We start from the raw sequence: 21311 nt of genomic DNA, 5'->3' as shown, positions 1-21311 counted from the left end.
CAGCAGACAGACAAGTCGAACGCATGGCTCGTTCAATCTTTGAAGCGGCAGGTGCCTCTTTGGCTCCCGCATTTGCTTCAGTTTGGGCAGCCAAGGCCATCATGGCTTGGGCTGATCTATATTGCAAAAGGGCCTTCAACCGTCAAATCCTCAGCTGGCGGACCAGGCGGTGCAAATTGCAGTGGTGGCAGATATACATGGTCCATGCAGCGTTGGACTCTGCAAGAGGAATAGCATCAAACGCCATCACAATCCGGCGTATTCTCTGGCTAAGAGAATGGAAAGCGGACGCGGCCTCAAAAAAGTCCTTAACAAATCTCCCGGTCTTCAGTGGCCGTCTTTTCGGTGGAAAGCTGGATACAATGATATCCAACGCTGCGGGGGCAAAAGTACTCTCCCCCCCCCCCCCCCCCCCCCCCCCCCCCCAACTAAGACCAAAACGCATGTTTAAAAGGCGTAATCAATCTAGTTTCCAATCCTTTCGGAATTCTTCAGGCTGGTCCGTCTCACGCCCAGCACAAAACCGTAATCGTTCCCCCCGCAGGGACAACACACGTGCGGCACAGAGGCCGGACAGGAACTGGCAATCAAAGACAAGCCAGGCAAAACCTAAAGGAGGAAAACCTCAGACTTTTCCCTCATCCTGACTCATGCCCTCTGGAAGACACCCCACTTGTAGGCGGACGACTGCTACTCTTTCAGCAGGTCATTACAGAAGACAAGTGGGTCAAGGAAATAGTGTCTTCAAGATACAAAATCGAGTTTACTACCAGCCCACCGCACAGGTTTTTTTCCCTCTGTCCCTCCAAAATCCCCGCTCAAAGCTCAGGCCTTCCGTCAAGCGGTTTCTTTCCTCCTGCGAGCAGGAGTCATAGTGCCAGTCCCAGCAGAAGAGCGCTTCCGAGGGTTCTACGCCAACCTGTTCGTGGTGCCCAAGAAGGGAGGCAGCGTCCGACCCATACTAGACCTCAAGCAACTCAACAAGTATGTTCGAGTTCATCACTTCCGCATGGAATCCCTCCGGTCAATCGTTGCGTCTATGGAAAAAGAATATCTTGCCTCCATAGACATTCAGGACGCATACCTGCATATACCGATTGCTCCCGCCCATCAGAGGTTTCTCAGATTCGCAATCAACCAAGACCATTACCAGTTTGTGGCCCTCCCGTTCGGTCTCGCCACGGCTCCCAGAACATTTACAAAGGTCATGGCAACTACAATGGACGTTCTGCACTCCAGAGGCATAGTAGTCGTTCCATACCTGGACGACCTTCTCATCAAGGCCCCCACCCTCAAGGACTGCGAGGTCAACGTCTCGATCACGATCGACACTCTGACGCGCCTGAGATGGTTAGTCAATTTACAGAAGTCCTCGACTACCCCGAGTCAGTCTCTGACCTTCCTGGGGATGCTATTCGACACCTCCAAGGGTCTGGTGATCCTCCTCAGGGACAAGGCACTGGCTGTCTGTCTGGGAGTTCACACACTCCTCCGCAAGTCCCCCAGATCTCTCCGGTATGCCATGAGAGTACTTGACAGGATGGCAGCAGCAATGGAGGCGGTACCATTTGCCCAGTTTCACCTCAGACCCCTTCAACTGGCCATCCTCAAGTCCTGGGACAGGAATCCGTTCTCCCTCGCCAGGGAGTTCCGGTTATCAGCAAACACCAGGAGGTCCCTGCACTGGTGGCTCAAGCCAACCTCGCTTGCAAGGGGAAAATCCTTTCTCTCCGGTAAATGGAAGGTTTTGACCACCTACGCAAGCCTTATGGGTTGGGGTGCGGTGCACCTACATCAGAGCGCAAGGCAGGTGGTCACCAAGGGAATCGACCATGCCCATCAACATCCTGGAAATTCGGGCCATCTTCCTGGCGTTGAAAGCCTTCCATCACTTGCTGGCAGACTCTCATATCAGAGTACAGACGGACAATGCCACGGCAGTGGCATACGTGAACCATCAAGGGGGGGGGGAGAGAATGGTCAAGGTTCCCAATTTCATGGCCAGGACGCGCGATCTGCGGTCGCTTGGAGCAGATGTCCTGGTTCAGGACTGGACCCAGTTCCAGCTTCTGTACATTTTTCCACCCCTCCCCCTGATCTCCAGAGTCCTGAGGAAGATCAAACAAGAGGGTGTTCCCACCATTCTGATCGCTCCAGACTTGCCCAGGCGTACATGGTACGCCGACGTCGTGCAACTCACAGCAGACGCCCCCTGGCGTCTCCCCACACGTCCCGACCTCCTGTCACAAGGCCCGTTCTTCCACCAGAACTCAGGGGCTCTCAATTTGACCGTGGCCATTGAGACCTGGGTTTTGACCCAAGCAGGTTTTTCACCTGACGTTGTTAAAACCATGATCAGGGCTCGAAAGCCAACTCCAGCCAGGATTTACTATCGTACCTGGAAGATTTTCTTCACATGGTGCAACTCTCGTGGGCAGATTCCACTTCCCTATTCTCTTTCAAAGGTCCTCGGTTTCCTTCAGTCAGGCCTGGACGCCGGGCTATCCCTGGGCTCGCTGAAGAGCCAGGTGTCAGCGCTCTCAGTGCTCTTTCAGAGGCGTATTGCTAACAAGCCGCAAGTGAAGACTTTTCTCCAAGGGGTTTCCTGATTGGTTCCCTCCTACAAACGTCCGTTGGAGACGTGGGATCTCAACCTGGTCTTGACAGCACTACAGTCACCTCCTTTTGAACCCCTTAGGGTGGTCTCACTACGCTTTCTATCACAGAAAGTGGTTTTTCCTGGTGGCAATCACCTCGCTACGCAGGGCGTCTGAACTTTCAGCTCTTTTCCTGCAGACAACCCTTCCTGGTTTTTCACCAGGACAAGGTGGTTCTCCGTACAGTACCATCCTTCCTTCCGAAGGTCGTGTCCAGCTTCCACCTCAATGAGGAAATATCACTACTGTCTCTTTGCCCGGCTCCCGTTCATAGGGTAGAGAAGGCTCTGCATACGCTTGACCTTGTCAGGGCATTGCGTATTTACGTGTCTAGGACTGCTCCCTTCTGGAAGTCTGATTCACTTTTCCTTCTTCCAGAAGGCGTTCGCAAGGGCCTACCGGCTTCCAAAGCCACCCTTGCTAAGTGAATCAAGTCCACCATTCAAGAGGCTTACCGCCTCAACAATTCTCCCCTTCCGGCCGGTATCACGGCACACTCTACGCGGGCGGTAGGGGCCTCTTGGGCCATTCGGCATCAAGCCTCAGCACATCAAGTGTGTAAGGCAGCCACTTGGACAAGCTTGCACACATTTACAAAACACTACAGAGTGCATACCCAGTCCTCAGCGGATGCGAGCCTGGGTAGACGGGTCCTGCAGGCGGCAGTACCTCAAGTCTAGAGGACTGTCAGCACAATATTCGTCCACTGCTTCCCACCCAGGGACTGCTTTGGGACGTCCCACGGTTCTGTGTCCCCCAATAAGGCGACAGAGTAAAGGAGATTTTTGTGTACTCACCGTAAAATCTTTCTCTTAGCCTTTAATTGGGGGACACAGCTCCCACCCTGTTGCCCTTGCGGGCTGTTGTTACGGTTGGGTTCTCATATTGTTGTTTGAGCCTGTTTATAGTAGCCTTTTTTTACAGGCATGGTTATGTTTCTGGTATATTCCTCCTAATGCTTTTGCACAAAACTGGAGAAGGCTGACGCCGTCCAGGGGTGTATACTGCAGAGGAGGAGCCAAAGTTAATCTTTTTCAGATTATGCATAGTGTCGCCTCCTATTGGACAGCAGCATAACACCCACGGTTCTGTGTCCCCCAATTAAAGGCTAAGAGAGCTTTTACGGTGAGTACACAAAAATCTCCTTTTAGTCTATGAATTTGTCCTAAGAAATAGAATTGCCTCCATCAGATCCTCCTTCATAGATGACCTCAAATCTGACCTAATAATTTTAAGGCCAGAAAACAACCTCTCTACACTAACTTGGGTTGGAGGCAAAGCCGTAACCACATGGGCAGCATCTCTAACAATTTCCGGGTATAAAGGAATTGCCTCATGCACAGTCAGTTTTGATGAACGGTTGAATTTTTCTATTTCTTTGAGAGCAAGTGAAACATTTTGCTGAAATATGGTTAATCTGCTTGCTATAGGAGACGGAGTGAAGTCTTTTTCCTTGCGGCAACGCTTTACCTGCTCCATGTCATCCAAATACTTGTCAAAGTCAAACTCCTCATCTGATGAGGATGAAGATATGGCAGCAGTAGCACTGTCAGGACCCAAGTCCTCTTGCGCCTGGCAGTCCTCCTGTAGGCCACTCATCCTAACTGCTACCTCAGTCAGAGCTTCTTTTCCTTTAGTAAGCTGTTGATCATCAAGCAGTATACGATGACTTGGATCCACATAAATAGCTGCCAGAAAAATTTTATTTTCCAATAGCTGTGTCTCTCCGTTTCATTGAAGCAGAAATGCCATCTGCGATTAAACTACCTCTTTGGGACAAGCAAAATAGCAAGTTCTTCCACTCCCTTATGAAAATGCCAAGAGTTAAATCCTCAGCTTGTAATTTTTTTTAGTCACGGTAAATGGGTGGTTAAGCAATTCCTTCAATTCAGCCACCTGTGTCCATTGACCTTCATTTAGGGTTACCTGAGGGTTCGCCATATCTGTTATAAACTGTTTTAGTTCAAGCAATCGCTCAATCATTAAATAATGCTGCCCCACCGAGTGGCTTGATCAACAATTGCCCCTTTCCCAGCACGTCTCTTCAAGATAGAATCAATTTTAGGGGTTCTGGCGGCAATGGCCAATTTCCTCACTTTTCCATTCAGATATCCAGCATGTCCCTCTTGCAGACTATCTTATTGCCAGCTGCAGCGTGTGTACAACACAACGCATGTGATGAATAAGAAAGTGTTTTGAAGCAGCTTCAACAAGATCATCTATTTCTAAAGTATAGTTTTGCTGTTCTTCTGTTTGTTTCTCAGTTACATGAACAGCACTGTGGCCTTCCATCTCAAACATACTGAATCCTAAATTTTCTTCTAGCTGTTCATTACTCTCATTCATCAGTTTAATTGTACTTATGTTTGAAGCATTGTCCGTTACAATAGCAAGAACCTGCTCCTTTTTTTTTTTTTTTTTTTTTTTTTTTTTTTTTTTTTTTTTAGTTCGTAATCTTGCAGGACTTTTTCCACTAAGGCCTGGAGAAACTGGCTGCTGTGATGAGCTTTAGTATCTGTTACTGCCAGTGTCTTGGTAACAATTTCTTTGTCACAAACATATCGAACATTGATGGCAAAATAGTTCACTCTGTGCCGTGTGCAGGCATCCATTTTAAGAAACATGAAGCGTCTTTTGAGTCTTTTTAAGATCTTTTTGTTTAAGGGCTTCTTCAATCACTAATTTTCTAATACTTTCTCTTTCCACAGCAACACCAAGTTTGCGGGCCATTTCTACATTAAGAGCTGTAGAAGCTGGTCGTGCAAATAATGTTAATGGTACACCGTCCTTCACAAACAAGCTGGATGAGCTGTCTTTTAAACATATCTGCTGTCATTGTTACAGTAACTGTCACTTACAAAATATCTTGTTAATGATGTTTGAGACGCTCTTTCCTCCTTTGCCTGACAGGAAGTGCTGGGCATGGGTGTTTTGGTGCTGTTATCTTTCTCAGTCACAGCTTTGAAAACTTCTGGGTGGAAGCGTTGTAAATGTCTTTTTAGATTGGAAGCTCTTGTAGGAGCATTTTTATCACTGCCTGAGTATGCGCTGATTTTGTCATCACAGCATTTGTTGTCCTCTGGGTCACTTGTCATACATTGACACACAAAATATTTTTCATCTTGAGTCACTGTGAAATGCTCAAATACAGCTGACTTCATGGGGAGCTTCTTAGACATTTTGTAATCATATAAATTCACTCTCAAAATAATTTTGTCCTATAAAATGTGTATTATAATTCCAGCAAGAAAAGGGAACCATATACAGTGGGGGAAAATAAGAATTTGATACACTGACAATTTTGCATGTTTTCCCACCTACAAAGAATGGAGAGGTCTACAATTGTACACTTCAACTGTGAGACTAAAAAAATCCAGAAAATCACATTGTATGATTTAAATATGCATTTTATTGAATGAAATACGTATTTGATACAATAGAAAAACAGAACTTAATATTTGGTACAGAAACCTTTGTTTGCAATTACAGAGGTTAGACATTTCCTGTAGATTCTGTTCTCTCAGTTGAAGTGTACCTATGATTAAAAATTTCAGACCTCTCCATTCCTTGTAGGTGGGAATCGACAGTGTATCAAATACATACTTTCCCCACTGTATAATTTTAGATAGAAATAAAACAAACTTTGCATAAATCAATAGTACAGATGACAAATATAAAGTTTGTAAAATATGTTATTAGATAGCTTTACTTTGAATTTCCAAGGCTTTTCTTATTAGGGTACAGATCACTAAATGCTTCACAGTCTATAAAGAGGGGAGGAGGGAGGGAGCAAGTTTTGTTGTGTATCATACTCCAGGAACAAAGAAACTGATAACAGAGCTAATAACTTGATGTTTTGGCTTCTATACCTATACAAGTCCTCATATAAGTCTTCATCAATCCGGTTGCTGTATTTTCCCTGTATATTGTATAAAAGCTAGCTTCCAAAAAGTATGAGCTCAAAGAAAAAACAAACCAGCATCAAGCATACAGAGAGAACATACAGTAAACTGGACTATTGATTTATGCACAGTTTATTGAAAGTTTAAATATGCTTTAAGACAGGGGTGGGGAATCTGTTTTCTTACAAGGGCCATTTGGATATTTATTCCATCCTTCAGGGGCTGTACAAACTCCGCCCACAAAGTACATCCTGACTCTGGCACTGGTGTCAGGACATAATCTTTTATTGCATGCACCTCAGTGTTCAGTAGTGAACACTGCGTGTGTGTGCTATCAGAGCAAGAAGAAATTAATGAGCTGGTGGCAATCAAAATACAACTCCATGCTCAAGCACTGCTGTCCCTGAGAATCTGCCTGGGGGCCGAATGAAAGGTCATTAAGGGCCATAGCCCTGGGGCCTGAAGTTCCCCACTGCTGCTTTAAGAAGTAATTACCTTAATCTTGTTACCCTGTTCACTCTAGCAATTCTTCTGAGATAAGTTCCTTCTTTCTGAATGTTTACTTGCCTGTGTTGTACCCTTGTCTGTAGAGGAGGAGCTTCACTGGTGCTAGAGTTCACCACTGACACCTTAGCTGCTGCGAACCTCATACTGCACACCCCTACACTTGAAAATAAAGCCTGCACCTTAAGAAGATGTGGTGAATGCAGTCTATTTATTCCAACTATCAGTTGATGTTGATGTTACTGAAGACGAGCAATGCCTGTGCTGGGCATCCTTTTGGGCAGCTATGAGGTGTACCTGACTGGTGCCAAAAAAAAAAAAAGTTAGTCTCTGTGCTATCCGGTTTTCATTGTTTTTGGTACAGATAAGATATGGACTTACAGATATGGATAAATGGATATATAGAGCAGATTTCTAATCTGCTTTTGCTGTTGAAAACATTGAGCCCAAAAACCTTTCAGGTGATGCGGTTTTTTAAAAATCTGATCTGCTTTTGCAGCTGAAAAAGTATCCTCAAAAAACGCTGTGTGTGAATGTAGCCTTAGATCAGGAATAGAACAGTCATTTATTGGTCATTTCCTAACTATCCTAAATTTCTATGAAAAAATATTCAGCATATTCTGCATTGAACTACTGTACCCAATTTATTATATATTTTAGGAGTCGGTCCATTTTATACCGACTCCACCAAAATGAGCTCCGACTCCACGACTCCGACTCCACAGCCCTGATGGGAACTGCTAACGTTTCAGCTTTTTACCATGCACATCACAATACAGTTCTCAATAGAAATCTAAACATGTCCCCAACAGTTGATGCAGTCCTGGAACTTTGGAAGGTGCTGACTAATAAATTAGGTCTTATACAAACCGCGTTTCTAAAGGCTCCCATAGACGATGGAGCATTGCATTTTAGACCTTAAACTCAAAAGTTGGAAAGCTTCCGTAGTCTCCTCGGTTGGGGATTTGTATGAAGGGGAGGAATTAATTACTTTCTCATTATTGTGGGATAGATGCAAGGTCCCTCAGCGGGACTTTTACAAATATTTGCAGATCTGGCATTCCGTAACCGAAAGGAGGGTTCAGGTGCGTGTCCCGACATCTGAACTATACTCTATGCTAATTAATCAGACATCACAAAATGGGCGTTATCCATAGGCTATGACTGCATGCTAGAGAATACCTTGCCATCATTATCCACATACCTACAAAAGTGGGAAAAAGACCTTAACCGCACATTCACACTGGATCAACGGGAAGCATCCTTTCTATAATTATTGGTAGCCATTCTAAATGTACTAACCACATAGAAAATGCAAGGAAATTGTTATATAGGTGGTATTTCACTCCTTATAGGCTGTCAGGGATGTTCTGCGGCTCCCCAGATACGTGCTGGAGATGTGATCCTGGCGCAGATATGCTACACATATGGTGGAACTGCGGCAATATTAGACGTTTGTGGGAAGCCATTGATCATTTAATATTCCAGATTTGTGGTATACCAGTTTCTCTTAACGCACAACAGGCACTTCTCGCTATCGATCTGGATTCGCTTCCCTATGAGTTCCGCACTGTAATTGTACACATCGTAGCGACAAGAATTAAAATTGCTAGCTACTTTTAAAACCCTTCTTTATCTGAAATAGTCTCACTGATCAACGAGAATTGTTTAGCAGAAAAAATAGTTGCTGCATCCAATAACAATTTATCTCAATTTCATAAAAAATAGAACAGCTGGCTATCCTTTCGTTTAAATATTGTAGATAAGTAAATATGTAGCTCCGCATTTGGAAAATGTCATTGGATTGTTAATGCAATATCACCACCTTCCCCTTTCGCCTTCCCTTTTCCACCACCCACATTATTGTGTTTACTAAGAATTTTATTGTCAATGTGATGTAATTTTTGACACAATTTATAAATAAAAATTTATGGTTTAAAAAAGATGCCATGTTCGAAAGCATCAAGAGCATTTGGAAGCCTGTGAGGCAGGGGGCTTACTATCTCCCTCATCGGCACCCCTGTTAAGAAATGATGTGGAGCTGATGGTTGTCATGGCACCCGAAAGTCAATGACCTGCTTTTGTGCCATGTTCTGTGGCCTGTTAGACCCAGGCACAGGGTGTAACAGGAGATCTTGCTGTGTAATCACAGGTCTCATGCATTGCAAATTACAAATACACACTTGGTATTGCTGTCTCACTAGTTAACCCTTTCAGTGAACACAGAAAAAAAAATTCATACTGCTGGGAAGAAAGTGGAAGAAGAAAACACGATCCAATGTGTGTGTGTGTATGTGTATGTGTATATATATATATATATATATATATATATATATATATATATATATATATATATATATATATATATATATAATTAGTACTATATATACTCGAATATAGGCCAACATTTGCAGCCCACATTTTTTGTGGCTGAAAGTCCCCCTCTCGGCTTATATTTGAGTCATATACACCAGGGGGTCGGAGGGGAGGTGGTGGGGTCAGGTCATACTTGCCCGTCCTGGCACGGTCTCTGCAGCCCCCAGCTTCTCCGCGATCTCCCTTCAGCGGTCACATGGTACCGCTGAAGGAAGGGAGATTGCAGCCCCCAGCTTCTCTGCGGAGACCGTGCCAGGACGGGCAAGTATAGCGATACTCACCTGTCCGGGGTCCTTTGCTGCTGTCTGGCACGTCATCTGTCAGTGACTATCAGACAGCAGAGGGCACGGTGACGTGGTTAGTGCGCACTGCGCCCTCTGCAGTCTGAACGACACTGACAGATGACGTGCCAGACAGCAGCAAGCAGCGATGGACCAGGGGACAGGTGAATATCTCAGGTGCCAGCAGTGACACCGGCACCTGGCCCCAGCAACGGATAGGTGAGTATGTCATATTTTTTTTTATTTTTAAATGCAGCACATAAGGGAATAATCTATGGAGCATCTTATAGGGGCAGCATATGGGGGCATAATCTATGGCGCATCTTATCGTGGCAGTATCTTATGGGGGCATAATCTATGGAGCCTATTATGGGGGCATAATCTATGGAACGTATGGGGCCATAACCTTTATGGAGCAGCATATGGGGCATATTATTCTATGGAGCATCTTATGGGGCTATCATGAACTGTATGAAGCATTATGTGGGGCTCCTGATTCAATATGGATATTCAAAAACATTTAACCTACTGATGTCTCAATTTTTACTTTTATTGGTATCTATTTTTATTTTTTAAATTTACCAGTGGCTGCTGCATTTTCCACCCTAGGCTTATACTCGCGTCAATAAGTTTTCCCAGTTTTTTGTGGCAAAATTAGGGGGTCGGCTTATACTCGCGTATATACGGTATAGCTGAAAACATCATCTTGCACTGCAAAAAACAAGCTGCCATACAGCTCCATCAGCAGAAAAATAAGTTATAGCTGTCAGAATATAGCAATACAAAAATATTTTTCTATAAAATTGTGTAGAAGTGATTAAAATAGAGTTATAAATGTGGTTTTGTTGTATTCGTACAGACAAAAAGAATAAAGTTGTTTTTTTACTTTTATCACATGACCAGCATAAAAAACAATCCCTGAATTGCTGGTTTTTGTTCATTCTGCCTCCCAAAAATCTGAATAGAAAGCGATAAAATGTCGTGCCCAAAAATGGTACCAATAAAAACGTCAAGTTGTCGTGCTAAAAACAAGTCCTCACATGACAGCTGAAAGATGGAAAAATTCTAGCTCTCAAAATATGCTAAGCTTTATTTGGCAAAAAAGCAGTTTTTAGAATGGGGTCAATTTTGAGTATTTTCTGTCACAAAGGCCCCTCAGTCACTTCAAATTTGATGTGGTCCCCCCAAAAAAAAAATTTGTTGGAAAAATGAAAATTGCTGATCATCTTAACTCTTCTAACTTCCTAACAAAGAATTGTTGAAAAAATGATGGAGATGTAAAGTAGACATGTGGGAAATGTTGGTTATTAACTATTATGTGGTATAGCGCTCTGATTTTAAGGGCCTAAAGATTTAAAGTTTGGAAATTGCGACCTTTTAATTCGTCAAATTTTCGATATCGTAGACCAAAATTTTCCAGTACCTTGAAGTATAATGTCTTAGGGGAAAAAAAAAAATCTCTGATATACTTGGATATGTTAAACTGCTCCAGAATGCTTACCTCAATAAAGTACTGTAATAACACTGGTCATGTTTGTACAGTAATGGCCACACCTCATTTTACAAAGTGGTTTGGTCCTTTAAGGCAGTGGTCCCCAACCTTTTTTGCACCAGGGACCGGTTTCAAGCAAGACCATTCTTCCATGGCCCGGCAGGGCGGGGATGGAGGTGTGGCAGGGGCGAGGCTATGGACGCAGTTGTAGTGTAGCAGTGCATACTTATAATTAAATAACATTTATAATGTGACTCAACTCACCATAGGTTTTGAATGAGTGCTCCATCACCCCCTTCTCCCCATCATTGCCTTCACCCCATCACTCCCTGCTCCCCATCATTGCCTTCACCCCATCACTCCCCTCTCCCCATCATTGCCTTTACCCCATCATTGCCTTCACCCCATCACTGCCGTCTCTCCATCATTGCCTTCACCCCATCACTGCTGTCTCCCCATCATTTCCTTCACCCCATCACTCCCTTCTCCCCATCATTGCCTTCACCCCATCACTCCCCTCTCCCCATCATTGCCTTTACCCCATCATTGCCTTCACCCCATCACTCCCCTCTCCCCATCATTGCCTTTACCCCATCATTGCCTTCACTCCATCACTGCCGTCTCCCCTCCATCACTGCCGTCTCCCCATCATTGCCTTCACCTCATCACTCCCCTCTCCCCATCATTGCCTTTACCCCATCATTGCCTTCACTCCATCACTGCCGTCTCCCCATCATTGCCTTCACCTCATCACTCCCCTCTCCCCATCATTGCCGTCTCCCCATCATTGCCGTCTCCCCATCATTGCCGTCTCCCCATCATTGCCGTCTCCCCATCATTGCCGTCTCCCCATCATTGCCGTCTCCCCATCACTGCCGTCTCCCCATCACTGCCGTCTCCCCATCACTGCCGTCTCCCCATCACTGCCGTCTCCCCATCACTGCCGTCTCCCCATCACTGCCGTCTCCCCATCACTGCCGTCTCCCCATCACTGCCGTCTCCCCATCACTGCCGTCTCCCCATCACTGCCGTCTCCCCATCACTGCCGTCTCCCCATCACTGCCGTCTCCCCATCACTGCCGTCTCCCCATCACTGCCGTCTCCCCATCACTGCCGTCTCCCCATCACTGCCGTCTCCCCATCACTGCCGTCTCCCCATCACTGCCGTCTCCCCATCACTGCCGTCTCCCCATCACTGCCGTCTCCCCATCACTGCCGTCTCCCCATCACTGCCGTCTCCCCATCACTGCCGTCTCCCCATCACTGCCGTCTCCCCATCACTGCCGTCTCCCCATCACTGCCGTCTCCCCATCACTGCCTTCACCCCATCACTCCCCTCTCCCCATCATTGCCTTCACCCCATCACTCCCTTCTCCCCATCATTGCCTTCACCCCATCACTCCCCTCTCTCCATCATTGCCTTCACCCCATCACTCCCGTCTCTCCATCACTCCCCTCATGGCCTTCGCCTCATGTCCCCATCTCCTCCAGGGCGCCACACACACACACACACACACACACACACACACACACACACACACACACACACACACACACACACACACAGCCAGGCTACACAGACACCACCTCTCTCCTCTCACCTGTCGCAGCATCGCCCGCGCTTCCTCGCTCTGACACAGCAGCGGCCGCGCTCTCCTCTCTGTGTCAGTCAGAGACAGGAAGCGCGGGCGGCGGGCAGGAAGCTGGACGGGTCCTTGCAGCTCCGCTCCTGCTATTCCCTCTTGCAGACAGCGGAGCTGCTTGGATCGCTCCCTGGCCGCCGCTAAGAACTGCTGCGCGCAGCCCCCGCTACGCCACTGACCGCCCCTGGCTCCCCTTGTGTCCGCGGACCGGCAAGTGCACTGCAGCGGCCCGGTGCTGGGCCGTGGACCGTCGGTTGGGGACCCCTGCTTTAAGGGGTTAAATTCACCTTCACACCTACTTGTTTTCCCTCAATTTCCACCCCCCCCCCCTCCTCTTTGACACCTATGTCCTACAGCCAGACAAGGGCAGAGATGGCTGGAAACCAAGCGGGTGAGCAGATGTATATAAATGGCTGTGCCTCTCTATTGTGCTGCATGATTCTTATATATGCTTGTGCACTTTTCTACCATAAACTGCAAGAAAGCAAGTGTATTTTTTTTTACGTCATTAAAAGGTCTATCTTCATTTTTCAGAAATGCCTGAACAGAATTTACTCACGTGGGAGAGAGGAAGAACAGGGGATTCCTATGGAATATTTGGAGAAACTTCATTATAAGCATGAGAGCTGGCTCCATCACAGAAACATGCGGTTAGCTGCTTATTTACCCCCTCTAGTAACTAGCATTTTTACTAAGAGTTCTCAAGTCTTGATAGGCTGACACCATTTTCCTAAGTTGACAAAATCTTAGTCACCTAATTCAGAGGAAAATGTGCTGCTTGCTGTGGATAACTTTCAATTTTTAACAGTAAGACCATTTTCAAGAGCCACACATTCTGCCCCTTGTGAATTACCACCCTCATGGAATGGGGGGGGGGGGGGGGGGGAGGACTTCGTAGACAATAAGCTGTGATGTAGTGGGCAGATGGCTTGAGCAGCATGTCACTAGTTTAACCCCTTCCTGATGGGGCTTTTTTTATTTTTATTTTTTTTTTTCTTCTGTCCCCATAACCAAGGGCCTGATTTTTTTTTTGAGTGGGGCAAGTAGTAATTTTGAATGACAATTAATTTTAACATGTCATGCACTGAAAAGTAGGAAGAAAAATTCTGTGTGCTTTGAAATTGCAATTTCATTGTTAATTCCACAATTGTGGTTCATTTACCATGTTCACTATATGGTAAATCTGGCCTGGAAATATGATTCACCAGGTCAGGGCAAGTACGCATATATACCAAACATTTTTTTTTCTTAATTGTAAAAGGTAACTGTCATTTTTCGAGACCTGTAACACTTTCAATTTTCAGAAAATGGGGCTTGCTTTCCACAGGACTATCAGACTGACAGGCACAGGGTCTTCAGCAGATCCCTGCCTGTCATAGAAACCCATTGGTGCCTCATGATCACCCCACATACGCGGAATGACTGACTTGCTGGCGCGTGTTAAATGTCGCTGTCAGAGATGGAGCTCTGCTGCAGTCAGGGTGGATTTGATTTAAATCACGATTTAAATCACTAGTCAGTAATGCTTGATTTAAATCAGTAATTTAAATCAAAGTTTCTACCTAAACTAGTTCTTGCTACTTTAACATGCAAGTAGATGAAGATTTTTAGAATCACTTTTTATATTACTTTTTTCTCCCCAGTTTAATGGGTTAATCATTCATATTTGGACACCACTGTTCTGTTGTACTTAGGAAGGAGAAAAATAATCCTGACCTTAATAACAATTTAAATAGATTTATTCAACTGAAACAATAACAACATTACAGCATAAGTTATTTGCTTAAACAAACATCCATGTTTGTTAACTAATTTGGCTAAAATATATATATATATATATATATATATATATATATATATATATATATATATATATATATATATATATATATACACATACACTCACTGGCCACTTTATTAGGTACACCATGCTAGTAACGGGTTGGACCCACTTTTGCCTTCAGAACTGCCTCAATTCTTCGTGGCAGAGATTCCACAAGGTGCTGGAAGCATTCCTCAGAGATTTTGGACCATATTGACATGATGGCATCACACAGTTGGCGCAGATTTGTCGGCTGCACATCCCTGATGCGAATCTCCCGTTCCACCACATCCCAAAGATGCTCTATTGGATTGAGATCTGGTGACTGAGGAGGCCATTTGAGTACAGTGAACTCATTGTCATGTTCAAGAAACCAATCTGAGATGATTCGAGCTTTATGACATGGCGCATTATCCTGCTGAAAGTAGCCATCAGATGTTGGGTACATTGTGGTCATAAAGGGATGGACATGGTCAGCAACAATACTCAGGTAGGCTGTGGCATTGCAACGATGCTCAATTGGTACCAAGGGGCCCAAAGAGTGCCAAGAAAGAATTCCCCACACCATGACACCACCACCACCAGCCTGAACCGTTGATACAAGGCAGGATGGATCCATGCTTTCATGTTGTTTACGCCAAATTCTGACCCTACCATCCGAATGTCGCAGCAGAAATCGAGACTCATCAGACCAGGCAACGTTTTTCCAATCTTCTACTGTCCAATTTCGATGAGCTTGTGCAAATTGTAGCCTCAGCTTCCTGTTCTTAGCTGAGAGGAGTGGTACCCAGTGTGGTCTTCTGCTGCTGTAGCCCATCTGCCTCAAAGTTCGACGCACTGTGCGTTCAGAGATGCTCTTCTGCCTACCTTGGTTGTAACGGGTGGCAATTTGAGTCACTGTTGCCTTTCTATCAGCTCGAACCAGTATGCCCATTCTCCTCTGACCTCTGGCATCAACAAGGCATTTCCGGCCACAGAACTGCCGCTCACTGGATTTTTTTTCTTTTTCGGACCATTCTCTGTAAACCCTAGAGATGGTTGTGCGTGAAAATCCCAGTAGATCAGCAGTTTCTGAAATACTCAGACCAGCCCTTCTGGCACCAACAATCATGCCACGTTCAAAGGCACTCAAATCACCTTTCTTCCCCATACTGATGCTCGGTTTGAACTGCAGGAGATTGTCTTGACCATGTCTACATGCCTAAATGCACTGAGTTGCCGCCATGTGATTGGCTGATTAGAAATTAAGTCTTAACACACAGTTGGACAGGTGTACCTAATAAAGTGGCCAGTGAGTGTGTGTGTATATGTATATGTGTATATATATATATATATATATATATATATATATATATATATATATATATATATATATATATATATATATATTTATTTTAAGAAGCTTAGACTGTCAGCCCAGCCGACACATGAAAAACTTAAATACTACTGTCCTCTGTAGCTCACTTGTCGTCATCTTCATCATCATCTTCTTCTTTGTTCCTATTCATAATCTGGAAAAGAAAAACAAGCTTTCCTGCTTTATTGGGTCCCAACCGATTTCTCAATTTAGAATGAATGAGTCCAAAGGAAGAGAATATTCTTTCAACGCCTGCAGAAGAAGCTACTGCTGTTAAAAGTGAAATCATTACTTGAACAGTCTCTAAATCCAAGCGCTTAAGTGACTTCCACCAGTTTACTGGTGTGACCTTCCTTAAAATATCTTCAGCAAACATATATTTCTTGAATGGTTCCCCCTTAGCTCTGAAGTTTATTATAGTTGGCATTAAAGATGGATGATTGCTGGATACCCATGTCATAGCTAACTCCTCTTCCTCAGCACTTAGGTTTTGACCCTGATATTGGATATTGACAATATTTGCCAAAAAATGAGCTGGAGTCAGTGCTTGTCCCATTCGTTTGTTTACTGCTTGTAATTTAATTCTGTCCATGTGTAGTTCTGTTTTTAAGTGTTCACTCAGTTCCTTCCAAATTTCAACAGCATCCGCAATAAAACAGCTATTTTTCTGTATTTTGTTTAAAGCTTGAGAGATGGGTTTCAGGAAGCTCAGCATATGTTCAACATTTCTCTTAAGCCCACTGTTGAGGATTTTGGCCGTGACAGTGCCATCTATTTTATCTCGATTTTCTTCACAAAGTGTCATCAGAATAGGCCAGTTTTTGATATACTGCTCAAAACAGTCCACCACAGCGTTCCATCTAACATCTTGTGGGAGCGTTAGCTTGGTTCCACCCATCCTTTTCAGAGCTGCTGCAGCAAAATGATTATTACGGAAGTATTTAGCAATTTCAACAACATTAGCCTTTATTTCTGGAACACTTAAGTCTTTGGCTAAGAGGTGCAGCAAATGAGCACTGCAACCATATGTTATTAGCAGCTTTGTATTCCCTCCCTGCTCTTCTAAATCTATTCTCATCTTGGATACGTTTGCAGCATTGTCAGTGACCAAACTGCGTACTAGACATTTGAACTTTTGTTCACATGTCGTTATAGCTTTTACTGCCACTTCTTGTAAGTATTCTGCTGTGTGTGCATTTCCTGACGTATCAGTTGTTTGTGCAAGGAAGACTTTACCTTCTTCTGTTGTTATACAAGCACATACAATAGGATCATTGTGGACATTACTCCACCCATCAATACTTAGGTTAACAATTTTACCCTCCAGAGCTGTTGCACATTGCTCCATTTCTCTGTCATACACTTGATCCAGCAGTTTCCCTGCAACATCAGCTCTGCTGGGTGGACTGTATCCTGGTCTCAGTGACTGAACCATATTAATGAAATGTGGGTTCTCAGTCAGACGGAAAGAAGAGTTCTTGCATAAATAAACTGGGCAATTTTTTCATCAATCAACTCTTTTTCTAATCTGCTAGTTCTTATCACAAACCTATCTATGGTGGTTCCAGGAGGTAAAGGTTTTTTCTTTTTGGGTGATGGTGATATGTGGCTGTGGGTGTCTGATGATGATGCTGCTGCTAATGAAGCACTATCTTGGATGGATAACTCTGAAACTGTAGAACAGGATGATGGTGATCTTGGAGGTGGATAGTTTCCAGAACCCATGAATTCCCCTAAACAAAAAAAGTCAATGCTGTTATTTTGTTTATACAATTTCTGCTTATTGTACACAACACATCACTGCCCCTGCCCCAAAAGGAATATTTGTTTTTCTTCATAACTGAACCAAATGACAGTAACATGCAGTAATAATAAGAAATATAATTTTTCTCACACATGACAGTTCAGTCTTTAGAAATAGGATTCAATAAAAATGTTTACCAACCTGAAGATCCTGCCTGTTCAGAAGTGTTTCTTTGGTCATCTTCATCACCGCACTTCTCATGATGTTGCCTCATTCGCGCCACCAGGCCTTGCATCTTTGTTGCATCGTTTGCATTTTGCACGCATGCCTGCCTTACCGATAGGCGAAGGAGCTTCATTAAAATATTCCCAAACTGGGTCTCTTTTATGGCCTGCTGCCATTATAAGGAAAGAATGTAATAAACCTCAGATCGTACACACAAACAGATCCAGACTTGTCTGTCTGTGGCTATGCTGCAGTATTGTGCTCAAAGTTTCACTTTCATTTTCTTGTCTGCTTGCCCTTCCTCCTCCTCACACTTAGATTCACATTCTTCTTGTGTTGTGCAGATCTATTCCACTCCAAACAATCAGAAACATATTGTCTAACTTCTTGGACTTGGCACTGAAGGGGTTGATTCTGTATTCATAGGTTTGTAGAACAATAGGATTAAGGTCTTTTTCTCAACTCTGTTCATGTTGTAACATTTTTGCCGTGGAGAAGAGGCTGGGACCTCTGCGGAGTCAAATTCAGTTTTGAGAACTGCGTAAGTAAAGCGAGCGTCTGTGATAATATAGGAGAGAAACTGCCCACTAATCCTACAGAAACCTCTGGAAGCGCATGGCATTGTTAATGTTACACATATACAGCCTTTATTCTACGGAGTTAAACAACTCCGCTTTATCTCATGATGGAAGAACCTTTGGATGGTAAAATATTTTCCTCAAAAAGCAGTTTATTGAAAAAAATCCGATTTAAATAAAAAAAAATCCAATTTTTTTTTTTTTTTTTTTTAAAAAACATTGATTTTTATCCACCCTGGCTGCAGTTGTTAATGCACACCATGCCTAAATTAATCAGCCAGTTTCTTCTGGGAAAGATGCTGCCTCAGTCGGCATATATTGACCAGGGGGGCAATCGCCTGCCTTCAGCAGCCGAACATCCCAACTTACTGCAACAAATCATTTTTTTTTTTTCTTTCCCTATACAACAGTTTTCACTAGTTGTTTGCATTTCAGGGGTGACAGACTACCTATTTAAATTGTAAAAAAAAAAAGCAGTTCTGCAGGTTTTGGGATTGTCTTGTTTTTACAGCTTCTGTGTGTTAAAAATGCAATGTAACTTTATTTTGCAGATCTGTGCTGTCACAGCAATGCCAAATTTATATAGATTGTGATTCACTACTTTTGCACACAAAAAAACCCTGCCATGATTTTCCTTGCCATATACTGAGGTTTAATTCAGTCGCTGGAACTTGCAAGTTGGTAGACACTGCAAACAAATTCTGAATAGGAGTCCTATTCAAATAATTAAATGGGTTGTCAACATCTAGGACGACCTCTCCTTGATCAAATTATTTGGCCCCCATTAAATAATAAAACCTCTACTGTCCCCGCCTTCGGGCAAATCTAACATGAAAAAGTCCAGGCTGCAATAGGTCTTGAACTTCCTCTTCCTGCTCAATTCGACAGGAGGCGGGGACAGTGACGCCAGCGCTGACTGGTCGCCAGTGTCACAACAGCATGGGAGATGGAGTGCCAACACGGCGGGAACGGCGCCAGCGCAGGAGGAGATTATAAGCTTTATTTTATGGGGTCAAGCAAGGCTATGACAAGAAGTCTAAGTAGTAGACAACTTCTTTAAATCACTTTTTAACTAGATAAATGATATTAACTTTTTTTTTTTTTTTTTGCAGGCTGGATTTTGCTTATTTGCAAGATATCCCCATTTTGACACTTGATGTTAATGACGATTTTAAAGATGATAAACAGAAGCAAGAGTGCCTTATAGAAAAGGTAAAGTGACTGGTTCTCTTTTAAGAAGTGGTTTAATGGGCTTGTGTGCATTAACCAAGATGGAAAAGGGGAGTAGGGAAGGGGTTTGCTACAATGCCAATGTGAGTCTGTGTGGCTGTTCTCAATTGAACTCCTTTTCTTTTTACAGGTTAAAGAATTCCTCAGTACTTTATAACATCCAGAAGACTGTAACAAGCACTTAGTTGAAGAATCATTTAATCTTTTTTTTTATGGAATGACCATATGTATCATTGTGCAGCTAACGCTTTGTGTTTTTGAGGGAGGTTTTTTTTATAATTTTTTTTTTTGTGGCGAAATTGAGTAGCTTAGATATTTCAATTGAGCTATGATCATCAGCACTTAAAATCTTAACAGGTTGTTATGAATTTTGTATATGTACATATATTTAAAATGACTATCCTGAATTGTTACTTGGTATGTGTTTATTTTTTTTGTTTAATGCTACTGTTAATGCACATTTTATAATATGCAGCTTTATGTCCATGAAATTTTTTTACACTTGTAACATTTACTAAACATATTGGATGAAAGCCCGAGTACTGAGTCTTCCTTGCAGGCACTGCATGTATGATTATGATAACTTTACATGCCTGTTCGCCCATCGATTCCATGTCCAAGTAAAGGTAACTTCTCAAGTGCCCCACTATGGATGCTTTTTAGTCCCATGTTGGACCTCTTGTGGTTTATGGAAACTTTAAGCTAGAGAACACTTAGGTTATGGCCACAGTCAAATGTATATGCTTGGCATCCTTCCACTTAGTGGAGCCAGTTACCCCCCCACTGCATGGTATGTTTTTGGCGTCTCCCTCTATAGAAACACTGCTGTTTACTATAACTAAATAAAACTGCATACAGATGCATACCAGCCAACACATTTTTGGATGCCATATGTTGTCCAGGTTTGTTTGACTTGGTTGGAAGCATTTTGTCTTTATTGCATCTTTCGAGTAGTGTTTTTATCTGATGTTTGTATTTTGTCGTTTATTTAAAACATTACCTTTAAAAAAAAAATACTTTTGTTTTGGAACTATGGTGAGCTTTGTGTTTTTTTTTTTTTTTTTTTTTTTTTTTTTTTTTTTTGTGCAGCATCAAGAATGTATCAGATGCTTATTTGCATTAGGCCTCTTTCACACATCCGGTTTTTGTCATCCGGCACGATGCGGCGAAATTTTTAATAACCGGATCCAGCACCGGATCCGGTTTTGTCCCATAAGCTTTCATGGGCGCCGCATCGTGCCGGATGGTTATGCTTCGTGTCCGGTTGTTGCCGGACACGGCATAAATTAGCCGTCCGGCATCTGCAAAAAACGTTCCCTGCAACGTTTTTTGTCAGCGCCGGACCGGCTTTTTCCACAGCGCATGCCCGGACTCTGAGAATGTTAACCCCACAAGTGCCCGGCGAGAGAGATCTCTCTCTGTCACCCGGACACTTGTGAGAGATCTCTCTCGCCGGGCACTTGTGGGGTTAACACTCAGTGTCTGGGTGAGAGAGAGAGA

At 43.7% G+C, this 21311-nt stretch overlaps 1 protein-coding gene across 1 annotated transcript in view; it reads left to right on the top strand.

The window, feature by feature from the left end:
• DCK (deoxycytidine kinase) overlaps positions 1 to 20841 on the top strand; it is a 35005-nt gene extending 14164 nt beyond the window's left edge. Inside the window, exons 5-7 of the mRNA XM_073540953.1 lie at positions 13390 to 13505; positions 19694 to 19793; positions 19942 to 20841. Of these exons, the coding sequence (XP_073397054.1) occupies positions 13390 to 13505; positions 19694 to 19793; positions 19942 to 19968 (243 nt within the window). The 3' untranslated portion in view covers positions 19969 to 20841. The remainder of the gene's footprint in view (positions 1 to 13389; positions 13506 to 19693; positions 19794 to 19941) is intronic.
• The last annotated feature ends 470 nt before the right edge of the window (positions 20842 to 21311 follow it).

The sequence above is a fragment of the Dendrobates tinctorius genome, unplaced genomic scaffold (genome assembly GCF_039654945.1).
Source record: "Dendrobates tinctorius isolate UK_male_01 unplaced genomic scaffold, ASM3965494v1 ptg000011l, whole genome shotgun sequence".
Classification (NCBI taxonomy): domain Eukaryota; kingdom Metazoa; phylum Chordata; class Amphibia; order Anura; family Dendrobatidae; genus Dendrobates; species Dendrobates tinctorius.
Note: the sequence above shows the minus strand (reverse complement) of the source record. Positions and strands in the feature narration are given on the sequence as shown.